This window comes from Megalobrama amblycephala, linkage group LG6, assembly GCF_018812025.1.
Source record: "Megalobrama amblycephala isolate DHTTF-2021 linkage group LG6, ASM1881202v1, whole genome shotgun sequence".
Classification (NCBI taxonomy): Eukaryota; Metazoa; Chordata; class Actinopteri; order Cypriniformes; family Xenocyprididae; genus Megalobrama; species Megalobrama amblycephala.
The window spans coordinates 41,442,121-41,456,285 of NC_063049.1; the positions used below are offsets into that span (position 1 = coordinate 41,442,121).

Consider the following 14,165-nt stretch of genomic DNA (forward strand, 5'->3'; position numbering starts at 1 on the left):
TTGTGGACCCTCAGACGTTTGTGGACACTCCGGTTGAACAATAGAAATCAAAACTCACTGTCTGATTGATGTAGAACTGGTCCAGGTCCTCCAGTGGTGTGGACACCATTCCTCTGGGAATATCTCCATATATGAAGGGCAGACATTTCCCGGCCTCCAGGCCACTGTTGGGTTTCCTCTCGCATTCATCGTCTTTAATTCTCTCTCGCTTATCCTTGGACTTCTTGTTCTCCTCAGCGATCCGGCTCTCGATGGCCTTAAGAGATTCACGGGTGAACTTACGGAAACTTTTAGGTCCTGGTGGTGTAAGCATATGTGCCATTTTCTCATCCTGAACCTTCAGAGTGATTCGCTAGACGTCTGCATGAGAAACAACTGGCAGAGAAAGAGAGAAAGAGCGAGTCAGAGCGACAGTAACTCATGAAATGTGATTTGGTAACTGAATGGCTTGCCTATACAAAACCATTACAGAACCACAGAGAGAAAAGAGCATCCTATAAGTGATGGACACACCTTCTGTACTCAAAACCATCAAGTTATTAGGCATAGAGCTCTCGAGGAATCAGGGTTACGTATGCCACACAATTAAATACTTTGTGGCTTAAAAGAGCAGCTTGAACCTAACTAGCTTAATATGTTCATGTTCAACAAGAAGAGAAGGGTGTCAGAATACACAGTGCATCACAGTTTGTTGCGTATGAGGCTGTATAGCTGCAGACCAGTCAGGGTGCCCATGCTGACCCCTGTCCACCACCGAAAGCACCAACAGTGGACACGTGAGCATCAGAACTGAACCACGGAGCAATGGAAGTAGGTGGTCTGGACTGACGAATCACGTTTTCTTTTACATCACGTGGATGGCCGGGTGCGTGTGCGTCGCTTACCTGGGCCCAAGGAAAGCCGGCAGAGTCAGTTTGATGCTTTGGGCAATGTTCTGCTGGGAAATCTTGGGTCCTGCCATCCATGTGGATGTTACTTTGACACGTACCACCTACCTAAGCATTGTTGAGACCATGTACACCCTTTCATGGAAACAGTATACCCTGGTGGCTGTGGCCTCTTTCAGCAGGATAATGCTCCTGCCACAAAGCAGAAATGGTTCAGGAATGGTTTGAGGAGCACAACAATGAGTTTGAGGTGTTGACTTGGCCTCCAAATTCCCCAGATCTCAATCCAATCGAGCATCTGTGGGATGTGCTGAACAAACAAGTCCAATCCATGGAGGCTCCACCTCACAACTTACAGGACTTAAAGGACCTGCTGCTAACATCTTGGTGCAGATAACACAGCACACCTTCAGGGGTCTAGAGGAGTCCATGCCTCGACGGGTCAGGGCTGTTTTGGCAGCAAAAGTGGGACCAACACAATATTAGGAAGGTGGTCATAATGTTTTGTCTGATCGGTGAGCCAATATACTGATGGTTTTAAATTGAAAGAAAAAAAAATGCCAGTGCCAGATACATTGGTGCATCTCTAGTGTTGATGCAAATTAATGTCTGATCAATCAAACAAAAATTTACAACTGGAAATGACAATGTAACTAGATTTCAGCATTAAAGTGCCCCTATTATGGTATTTGAAAGGTTCCTAATTTTGTTCAGGTTTACATGCATCCAAGGTCAAAAAAACACTTTAATTTTCTCATAATATACAATGCACATCACACGACTCAATGGATGAATCAGTCTCTCTAAATCCCTCCTTTCAGAGAGCCTGATCTGCTCTGACTGACCAGACGGCCCAGTCTGTTTTGATTGGTCCACTGCTTACAGCGCAAGTCGGAAACAAACGCCCATTACCATGAGTGATTTGGCTCCGTATGCTTCCTAAAGCTCAGCGATTGTACACTGTAAAGACAGTAACGATGGCGTTGATTTTACCATATCAATCTGAGCACGAGTCCAATGATGAAACATTTAATTGAAATAGTTATTCAACACAAACCTCCATCACAAGAATGACTTGAGTTTCTCAGTGATACACTACTCAGTTTGAGGTACATTATGAGATGCAATTCCTCACTATCAGCATTAACAAGTGTTTGTCCATCAACAAACCGATGTGTATATTTCTAATTTATTGTGGTGCACATGTGGGAACTCAATCATTAACTGTATTGATAACGGTGCATACGTTAGCCAAGCACTAACATGAATGATGTAACATTTGTAAAACAAATATTGCTCCATCCTTTATCATTACTCAAAGTAGTAAGAACGACAGACAATCTGTATTAATGGACACAGTTTTAGGTAATAGTGAGCCACAGCTGATTAGCAGCAGTATTTCACTAAGACACTAATAACGTGAGTTAGCCGGTTAGCCGGAGACATACACAATATAGCTAAAACACAAAACTAAGTATTTTAAACATTCGGTATAAAACACATGAATAATTAATCACACTTACAGTTTGTGATTCTGAGGAGCAAGTTGGTCCAAATAAAGCAGGTACTGTCCCATCTTTAATCCCTTTTTTTTACACTTTGGAAGAGAAAATAAACCAAATTTGCTTTTACAGCGTCTTGTCGACATGTTATCCACACGAACGAGCTACAGCGCTTAGGGGTTCGAGTTTTGCGAGATGTCCAAGCAGAACGTAAGGCAGGCATTATGTAAATGTGCTAACTTGTGACGTGTGAACTTCGCGAAATAGGATTCGAACTAAAAACGACTCGTTTAAGCGATTCAGAGTCGAATCTTTCTTTTGAGAGATAATAACTTTATTTATGATGCACTTTCAGCTTTACATCTTTGCGGTCGGTTTACATTCACATACAGCTACATTGCACACTGCATGAAAGGTCATTTTCAAAAATCCATAATATGAGCACTTTAAAAAAGAGGCCCAATTTGACACATTTGCATTTAGTTACTGAATTTCAACTGATATCAATTGTTTTTAAGCTGAAAAAAGTCACTGCATCCAATTAATGCATTTATATGATCGATCATTGATGTTACTTCCGAGTATATGGGTTCTTGTTAGCAATTAGTGAAGGAGGGAATGAATTTCCTTAATTCAGATGAAACACAGGCCTAACCACTGAAAAATCTCTGCTAATAGGTGTTCTCTAGAAAACCCTCAGCATTAAGAGCTCTTGAGAATGATGAACCAGTATGCACTTTGTTTTGCACTTTGACCACAGTTGACTCCAGGAACCAAACACTGAATAAAACCAGCAAAGATCACATGCTAAATCAGGCAGGGAAACCTGGTACAACAGTGGAGCCACATGTGAGAAACATACTGCCAGTTATTGGTCCTGGGACATTTCCTCTGTAATACTAAGAATCATTATCAGATAACATTTCCTAATGCCATTACCATATCATAATCTGTCTTCAGGTCAATAAGATGATACATAATTTCCTATATCAGACTTCAAGTCATGCCGGAAAGACACAAGGATCCAGATCAGAATCCTGGGTGGAAAACAACAATTGTCAACAATGAGCAAAACATTATAATGTACTTAGTATGAAAAACAAAAACTTGTCTTTTGGTATCCATGATGTGAGGGTTCAGTTCTTGGCCTTTCTTTTTATTCTGCTCTCACAATGACAAAAACACAACAGTCACTGCATTCTGTCCTGCAATCTGCTCAACCAACGTAATGAACAATATCCCATGAATTATTCCACTTGCAATCACTCATTTCTCCCCTCAAATTCTCACTCACATCTCTCTCCTAGTCTATTTTTGCGATACCCTTTAAAAATTAATATTCTCCATTTGTCTTCACTTCCAATCCCTATTATTAGTATTCATTCCTGTGCAAAAGAAAGTAAGGTAGGAATTGGGAAAAGTCACATTATAAAAATTCAATAAAAAATAAAACTCTTTTTGGTAACATTGGTCACACATAATTTCTCAAAAATAGCATGAAAAATACAAATAAATAAGTTCTGTCTTTTGGCTATAAAGCTTGAGGAATGGAGAGGAAAACAGTTGTTGGAAAAACTGGAAAAATATCAATTAATTACTGTTGCACCCTTACAGGTACTGTCATATTTTTTAGTAGGACTGTCCCCGACCAAAGATTTTCCTAGTCCACTGGTACTCGTTCATTTAAGCCAGGTGACTAGTCGCACGTTTAAGATATTAATTTAGTTTAGTTAATTTAGGAATAGTTCACCTAAAATTGAAATCATCTTTTATTAAAGGTGCCCTAGATTATGTTTTTAAAAGATGTGATATAAGTCTAAGGTGTCCCCTGAATGTGTCTGTGAAGTTTCAGCTCAAAATGCCCATAGATTTTTTTTAATTAATTTTTTTAACTGCCTATTTTGGGGAATCATTATAAACGCGCCGATTTTATGCTGTGGCCCCTTTAAATCCCGTGCTCTCCGCCCACAGAGCTCGCGCTTGCCTTAAACAGTGCCTTAACAAAGTTTACACAGCTAATATAACCCTCAAAATGGATCTTTACAAAGTGTTCGTCATGCATGCGGCATGCATGCGTCGGATTATGTGAGTATTGTATACTGTTATATTGTTTACTTCTGATTTTGAATGAGTTTGATAGTGCTCCGTGGCTAACGGGCTAATGCTACACTGTTGGAGAGATTTATAAAGAATGAAGTTTGTGCAACACTGCAAGTGTTTAAAAATGAAAATAGCGACGGCTCTTGTTTCCGTGAATACAGTAAGAAACGATGGTAACTTTAACCACATTTAACAGTACATTAGCAACATGCTAACAAAACATTTAGAAAGACAGTTTACAAATATCACTAAAAATATCATGTTATCATGGATCATGTCAGTTATTATTGCTCCATCTGCCATTTTTCTCTATTGTTCTTGCTTGCTTACCTAGTCTGATGATTTGGCTGTGCACATCCAGACGTTAATACTGGCTGCCCTTGTGTAATGCCTTTTAATGTTGGGAACGTGGGCTGGCATATGCAAATATTGGGGGCGTACACCCCGATGGTTATGTAACAGTCGGTGTTATGTTGAGATTCGCTTGTTCTTCGGAGGTCTTTTAATCAAATGAGATTTATATAAGAAGGAGGAAACAATGGAGTTTGAGACTCACTGTATGTCATTTCCATGTACTGAACTCTTGTTATTTAACCATGCCAAGATAAATTCAATTTTTCATTTGAGGGCACCTTTAAGTTGTTCCAAACCTGTGTGAATTTCTTTCTTCTGCTGAACACAAAAGAAAGAAGATATTTTGAAGATTATGGGTAGCCAAAAAGTTAATGGGCCCCACTGATTTCCATAGTATGGAGAGAAAAAAAAAAATACTATGGAAGTCCATCAACTGTTTGGTTACCAACATTTTTCAAAATATCTTCTTTTTGTGAAAGAAATTCATACAGGTTTGGAACAACTTGAGGGTGACTAAATGATGACAGAATTTTCATTTTTGGGTGAACTATCCCTTTAAATATTTGTGTGAATATAAACAACGTATAACATTGCTAACATTGTTCTACATCACAAAGAAATACTAAATGATAATAATGAGCCTTTAAAATATAAATTAAGCACTCAAGCACACACATAAAGCTTGCTGCAGGGACAGCGGCAAAACTAATGATTATGAATGTGCAAGGAGACTGTCTGAACATTTTAATAATTTATTAATAAACTAATGTTTTCTGAGTCAGTGTCGGTGCCAAAGATGAAGTTGACAATTCTGACTCGTTTATCTCCATAGTATAGTTGATGCCCCAATGACAGAAATGCACATTAAATTAAACATCACACTGTAAAGCATGGTAATAATTTAGCTTCACTCCATGCAAAAACTTAGATATGTGCCTAATAAGCACATTTATCTAGGTTAACATTAATGTTACAGTAAGCAGCCATGTAAAGTGGCTAATGTTAGGCTACTTTCTACATATTTCAAATGATAAGGGCATGGTTATGTCCGAAAGCTAAAAAATGCTGCCTTTGGAAGATGCATTCCAAGCTAGCAAGGCATCAAGGCATGTCCGATTCCAAAGCTTCACATCCTGTCTCCTGAAATATCTTCATCTGATCGTTTTTTTGAAGGCAGCATAGATGTATCCTTCACTGCCTTTGATATCCCACAATCCTGTGCTTTCCATTCAGTGACAGCTGAGAACCTTCGCATGCAAACGCTGCCTGCAAAGTCATTGCCTATTAAGGCAGAGAGGCAACAAGTCAGCTGCATAAGCTTTTGGATGCAGCTCATGTTTGAGGTTGATGAATGATTGGCAGACATTTGGATTTCCTGCCCTACATAATTACCACATGGATCCACCATGTTAACGACCTCTCCGTTACGGACTGCATGACTTCGCCACTTCATATGTTTTTTTTCTTTTCTTTTGGTCAAGGAAGCCTCTTCACATTGACTATCATTTGAACTATTAGGGGGCAGCCCTATTTTTTTAGCAATTCAAATGTAAATATGATTAGCCACAAAACCACCAATTGCAAAAAAAAAAAAAAAAAATCAGCAAAATCAAATCAACTGGAGCAAAAAATGATAGGTAAGGCTTTAGTCTTTCAACATGAATATACAGTGAACAGCCTATTGAATATGGACAAAGGCTTATGAGTCAAGAAATGCAGGGAGTTCACACCTGTAGCAGCTTGCCAGAGATCGCCCACTTACAGTATCTCACAGAAGTGAGTATACCCCTCGCATTTTTGTAAATATTTTATTATATCTTTTCATGTGACAACACTGAATAAATGACACTTTGCTACAATGTAAAGTAGTGAGTGTACAGCTTGTATAACTTTGTAAATGTGCTGTCCCTTCAAAATAACTCAACACACAGCCATTAATGTGTAAACCGCTGGCCACAATAGCGAGTACACCCCTAAGTGAAAATGTCCACATTGGGCCCAATTAGCCATTTTCTCTCCCGGTGTCATGTTACAAGGTCTCATGTGTGAATGGGGAGCAGGTGTGTTAAATTTGGAGTTATCGCTCTCACTCTTTCATACTGGTCATTGGAAGTTCAACATGGCACCTCATGGCAAAGAACCCTCTGAGGATCTGAAAAAAAAAGAATTATTGCTCTACATAAAGATAGGCTATAAGAAGATTACCAAGACCCTGAAACTGAGCTGCAGCACAGTGGCCATGACCATACAGCGGTTTAACAGGACAGGTTCCACTCAGAACAGGCCTCGCCATGGTCGACCAAAGAAGTTGAGTGCACATGCTCAGCGTCATATCCAGAGGTTGTGTTTGGGAAATAGACATATGAGTGCTGCCAGCCTGTCAATGCTCAGACCATACGCCGCACACTGCATTACATTGGTCTGCATGGCTGTCGTCCCAGAAGGAAGCCTCTTCTAAAGATGATGCACAAGAAAGCCCGCAAACAGTTTGCTGAAGACAAGCAACTGGATTACTGGAACCATGTCCTGTGGTCTGACGAGACCAAGATAAACTTATTTGGTTCAGATGGTGTCAAGCGTGTGTGGCGGCAACCAGGGGAGGAGTACAAAGACAAGTGTGTCTTGCCTACAGTCAAGCATGATGGTGGGAGTGTCATGGTCTGGGGCTACATGAGTGCTGCTAGCACTGGGGAGCTACAGTTCATTGAGGGAACCATGAATGAGCAGAGCATGATCCCCTCCCTTCAGAGACTGGGCTGCAGGGCAGTATTCCAACATGATAACGACCCCAAACACACCTCCAAGACGACCACTGCTTTGCTAAAGAATGTCTCCAGACCTAAACCCTATTGAGCATCTATGGGGCATCCTCAAACGGAAGGTGGAGGAGCGCAAAGTCTCTAACATCCACCAGCTCCGTAATGTCGTCATGGAGGAGTGGAAGAGGACTCCAGTGGCAACCTGTGAAGCTCTGGTGAACTCCATGCCCAAGAGGGTTAAGGCAGTGCTGGAAAATAATGGTGGCCACACAAAATTACTGACACTTTGGGCCCATTTTGGATATATTCACTTATGGGTGTACTCACTTTTGTGGCCAGCGGTTTAGACATTAATGGCTGTGTGTTGAGTTATTTTGAGGGGACAGCAAATTTATCCGTTATAGGGTTGCACGGTGTACCGGTACTACGGTAGTATCGCGATACTAAAGCTTCAAAATACCGGTGATGCCATTGTATTTTTTAAACAGTAGTATCGTCAGTACCGTAAGGAATGTTGTATGTGCGGCAGGTACACTTCAATTGAACATGCGTGCCTGCAAAAACATTACAAGAACATTTCATTGACTTAATCATTAACACTTGCTGCCACCTACTGGCGACTTTAGTTTCCCATCTAAAAGCAGGCCTATTCTATCATTTTTTACCATCTAAAAGTAGGTCTAGTCTATCATTTTTTTTCGCCAACATTTTTATTTCTATATTCAAAATTTTATATTTGAAACATTAATATCATAACATTATTTATGCAATTGTAATTGAAGTGTAAATGCTTAAATGCTACATTGTAATGTCAGTTCATACAGCTTCTGTGCAGTGCTTAGATGAATTTTGTTTACAATGATTCATTTGATTGGTAATAAAAGCCTGTTATTCATTCTCATTAATGAAGTATTCAGAGAAAAATCTGGTCTGTTTTCATGTTTTTATGAAAGTTTTGTTCATTTTGTATATACTGCATGGTATCGCGATACTACTTGGTATCGTGATACTTCAGCTGGTATAGTATCGTAAGACATTTTTATGGTATCGTGACAACCCTACACTGTTATACAAGCTGTACACTCACTAATTTACATTGTAGCAAAGTGTCATTTCTTCAGTGTTGTCACATGAAAAGATATAATAAAATATTTACAAAAATTTTGGGGGGTGTACTGTTCTGTGAGAAACTGTATACTGCAATTTCAACCAATATACTCCCTCAACATCACTTGGGGCACAACATACTGTGAATGAATAATTGCATTTAATAGTGATGGCAGGGATGCACTGGGACTAAAAACCGCTGTCAGCCTACTGCAAAGTGCAAACTATAGTTCATATTTATTGATTTTTGCAGTGTTTTGATGTATGAAATAGCTGTTTTGACATCGTAAAGGCAGCACAATTAAACTGAACCTTGGACAATAAAGCTCTATACAGTAATGTTAATTTATTCAGCTGGTGTTTTGGTGATTTTCAGCGGATGCATGTGACAGGTGTCCCATCAAGAGGAATCATAGGTGAAGTTTATTACATTAACTACTGTGAACATGTTACACTAAATATTCACAAATAACAAAATAGCACAATTTTTGTATTCATTTAGCTTAATCAGTGTGTGCCCTTTCTTTAAAAATGAATGCTCTCTAAAATTTCCCAATGTCACCGAAAAATGAAAATTCTGTCATCATTTACTCACTCGCACTTCATTCCAAACCCATAAGACTTTTGTTCATCTTCAGATCACAAAGGTTTTTTTGATGAAAGTAAAAAATTATTGTCTTGTTTTCAGAAAAAAATACATCAAAACTAAGTGAGTTTTTCCTTAAAACAAGCAAAATAATCTTGTTTTCGGTTTGAAATAAGATTATTTTACTTGTTTTAAGGTTTAAAAACTCACTTACTTTTGACTTATATTTATAATTTTTACTTGTCTAGAAAATGCTTCTTTATCTAAGAATTTTTAGATATTTTGACTAGAAACAAGACAAAACCTCTAAGTAAGAAAAGCATTTTTCCAGTGGGGTAGAAAGTTCTCAGATTAACAATATCTTCATTTGGGCACAGAAGATGAATGAAAGTCTGTTCAAGTTTGAAACAACATGAGGGTGAGTAAATGATGACAGTATTTTTATACTATCCCTTTAAGAACTCTTTTGCCTTTTAAAATCTTTGCATATTTACTTTGTATCTAAATTAGGTTTCACTTTCAACTGGTTTACAAGTCAACCGGCCCACCTGCTACCAACCAAGAACAGTTTGAAACAGACACTATCTTCAGCATCACGCTAACTATGTAATAAATCCAGATTATTATCTGCAGGTCGTACGTTTTGTCCTCTGAGAGATTAACAGGTTGTTGACCACATCTGTACTCCCAGCAGATTCCGCATTAATTTTAATTAGAGATTGCGTAGCTGACTGACGGGCCCGGTTATGCAAACAAGAACCTAAATAAACTTCAAACAGAGGCACAAGTCAACATCTAAACGATGGCTGAGGTTACTCCAAATTACACATGATATTCATCACACGATTACCATCGACAACAGCAACCCGACTCTCACTCAGAGCCTCTAATCTCTCCTCGTGACATATTGACTCCTCTGCAAGACAAATACACCTGACAACGGACACACCAAATGTCAGATGATCTGCTCTTTATCAGCCACTGTAGAAATCATTTTTCTGCTCTCATGTTGTACCACTCTAGAACTCAATTAATTTGACATGGCAGCACTTGACAGTTTTTCCTATATAATACAAAAATAAAGCACTAAAAATAGTTAATTTAAGCATCACATTAATGTTAATATGTATGTAGGTATTAATACGTAACATTTACAGGAACAAAACGCACATGCTTGTACATTTGGATCTGAAACAATATGAAAATATTGACAACACTTAAACATTAATATTATTATGTATATATTTACAGCTAAAAAAACGGAAAATATTTATGAAACTTTTATATATTTGTATAAATGCCCATCTACCATTTTATAGATACATTTTAGAACCCTAAACCCCCAATTCTAGTTTATAAAGTTGTAAATATGGATATTTTTCTTACAAAAATACATAATTTCACTTCAGAAGGCCTTTATTAACCCACTGGAGTCGTATGGATTATATTTATGATGGATGGATGTGCTTTTTTGGGCTTCAAAATATAGGTTACTATTCACTCCGATTATTATTATTTAATATAACTCCGATTGTGTTAGTCTGAAAGAAGAAAGTCGTATACAACTAGGATGGCTTGAGGTTGAGTAAATTATGGAACAATTTTAGTTTTTTAGTGAACTATTCCTTTAAATCAACAGTTTGGCTATGTTAAACTAGTATAATACCAACCAATTTTTCTTTGAACCAAATAAAACAACCTGCACTAGTTGAAGCTGGAACACAGTCCTGTTTTTGGAGACTGTCCTCCAAAAAAAGAACCTTATTACGACCTATATTTACGTTTTAATGTCATGCACCCTCTAGCTGGTGTAAAAATAATGACAGTGTCGTGTTTCGTCTGTCGTCATGCGTGTTCATTTAAATGCAATCTGTGGACTTTTTACATCATTTGTCCTATTTCCATTGAGCAAAACTCATTTTTTATTAACGACTACACCCACCCCATCCCTAAACCTACCTTAGTGATTTATAGTGCACTTTATGAGCACATGAGTTCCCTGGGATCAAACCCACGATCACATGATCACATGATTGTACATTGTTATTGCAATGCTCTGCCAATTGAGCTACGCGAAACCCGAAATATAACACAGATAAAAGGGAACAATGCATTAAAATGAAAGTGTCCTGTTATCGATAGGGGTGCAACTTTAGCAAACACTCCTATGGGTCGTATTTCAGGGAAGTGACAAACGACCTATATGGTCGTATTGGTTGGAGAACATGTTGTGTTTTTGTCAGGACAGGAGAGCACAAACACAAGAACTTAATTAAAAATTTTAACTATTGAAAATGATTTTAAGCAGTGCCTGCAGCTGTTTCAGCTGTCAACACCCTTGCCTGAATGAACTGAATTGGTTTACATCATGCAAATCACTCCACCTCTCTCTTTGTCGCAACACTGTCCAAAACAGACCCAAAAAGAAAAGCCACAACCACAAACAGTTTCAATCAGAAGCCATCATGTCAGGCTCAGGCACTTCAAGTGGTTCCCATTGCCTTGTGAGAAAAAACATTAAGTTTCCCAAGTGTGGATATACGATGATGTGAAACTAAAAACCTCCAAAAGCACTTAGCAAAACGCCTCTAAATCACAAACCGTTCTCAGTAATGGATCTAACAGCCCATATTCATTGATACCTCCTGTCAGATTATAATGCATTTCTTTTTTATACTGATACCATGCAAATAGAACAGAATAGGCTGAACATCAGAGAAATACAACTGTCTATTTCAAACTGTTAACAGCCACTGGTGAAACATCTATTATGATTATATAATATCATTTTTATAATATGCAACCCCATTTCCAGGAAAGTTGAGACATTGTGTAAAATGCGATAAAATCAAGAACCTGTGATTCGTTAATTCTCTTGAACATTTATTGAACTGACATTGGAAATGTCAGTCCAATGTTTTCACTGAACAACTTTATTGTATTTTGTAAATATTTAAACAAATTTTGATGCCTGCAACACACTCCAAAAAAGTTGGGACAGAGGCTCGTTTACCACTGTGTCACATCACCTTTCCTTTTAATTACACTTTTTAATTGTTTGGAAGTTGAAGTTACTAATTGCTGCAGTTTTACAAGTGGAATTTTTGTCCAATCTCGCCTGATACAAGACATCAGCTCAACAGTCAGTGGTCATCGTTGTCTGATTCTCCTTTTCATGATGGGCCATACATTTTCAATAGGACTGAATGAGGTCTGGCATTGTCTTGCTCTAATAACCATGTACTTCCCAGGAAAGATGTCATCTCTATCACAGTATATGTCTCTGTACAATCCCAATGCATGCCTCCACGTCAATGGTACCTTCACACATATGCAAGTCACCCATGCCGTTTGCACTGATGCACCCCCACCCCATGCACCCAATGAAAGTCTGGATGGTCCCTTTCATCTTTGGGACTGCAAACTCAATGTCCATTTTTCCCTAAAACAAGCTAAAATGTAGACTCATCTGACCACAGCACACATTCCCAATGTCTTTTAGACCATCTGAGACGAGCTCGGGAACATTTGGCTGCATCTCTGCACTGAACAGATATAGCTTTCTCCTTGTGTAACAGAGATTGAAGTTGTATTTCTTAATGCAGTGGCAGACTATCTTAAGTTACAAAGGTTTTCCAAAGTACTCCTGAGCAAATGTGATTTTATTTAACACAGCAGCATGATGGTTTCTCATGCAAAGCCATTTGAGGACTCGAAGGTCACACGCATTCAACAAAAGTTTCCTGCCTTGCCCTATACAGACTGAGATTCTCATTCTTCTGGATTCCCTGAATCTTTTCACAATATTATATATGGTAGATGAAAGACCCTTGCAATCTTGCATTGAGAAATGCATTGTAATGCAATGATTTTTTAATTGTTTGACAGTTCTCTAGGTGAGCCATGACCCATCTTTGGTGGATGGGACTATTATACCCAATCACTAAACCCTCATGAACCAGTTCACCTGCTCATTGTGGACTGTTTCAAAACAGTTTAACTTAACTTTAATCTTTTCACTTTTATTTTGCCTCTGTCACAACTTTTTTGGAGTGTGTTGCAGCCATCAAAATCAAAATTTGTCTGACAGAAAATCAAGTTGAAAACATGCATCAGATTATTACAGGGTCTCAAACTGTTTTTCATGTCGTGTACCTAATTGATTTCAGTTGATCTGCTAACTTTGAGAGATAGACGGTGCGTTCCAAACAGGATATATCGCCCTCCGAAGGGCACTTCGGAGTGAAAACAATCATGGCTGCCATATTGAAGGGTCGTTCCAAACCGCTCAAAATTGGCCACTTCAAATGGCTCTTGGGAATGAAGGATTTCGAAGGATACAACTAAAGGACACTTCGGGCCCCCATGATCCTTTGCACAGGGAAGTTGTTTGACGTCACAGAATGGGTACAGGAGGCTCGGAGTTCGATTTTACCTATAAATGTATGTATAGTATTTTTCTATACTACTGTATATTTACAAGTTAGATTTGGTACATTATTATGGTCAAAATTATATTGTACGTCAACAAAAATATTTAACAGCTCCCTTTATCAGTCCATTCAAATGTTTAGACACAATATACATTATATTTAACGTAAAGAAATAAACTAAGGTTAAACAAAATGCGTGTTTTTTGGGGGGTTAACCAGTGTACAAAATGTGCCACAAAGGCGCTTCCTTGATTGTGTTGTTAAGATGACGCAGAAGTGCATTTCAAAAGAAGAGGTTTTTTGACCCCTACTACACCCTTCATCCCTTCGAAGCTCTCACTCCGGAGGGTAAACCCTTTGAAGGGATTATGGCATAGGGATGCCAAATGGAATGCAGTGTTAGCCTGTATAGACCCTTTTCACATTTCTGGGTTTCT

At 38.5% G+C, this 14,165-nt stretch overlaps 1 protein-coding gene across 4 annotated transcripts in view; it reads right to left on the reverse strand.

Moving 5' to 3' along the window:
* scn1laa (sodium channel, voltage-gated, type I-like, alpha) overlaps positions 1 to 14,165 on the reverse strand; it is a 71,806-nt gene that overhangs the window by 53,320 nt on the left and 4,321 nt on the right. For all 4 annotated transcript variants that reach the window (XM_048194660.1, XM_048194658.1, XM_048194656.1 and 1 more), the window contains exon 2: positions 59 to 375. In XM_048194660.1, the coding sequence (XP_048050617.1) occupies positions 59 to 322 (264 nt within the window). In that variant the 5' untranslated portion in view covers positions 323 to 375. The remainder of the gene's footprint in view (positions 1 to 58; positions 376 to 14,165) is intronic.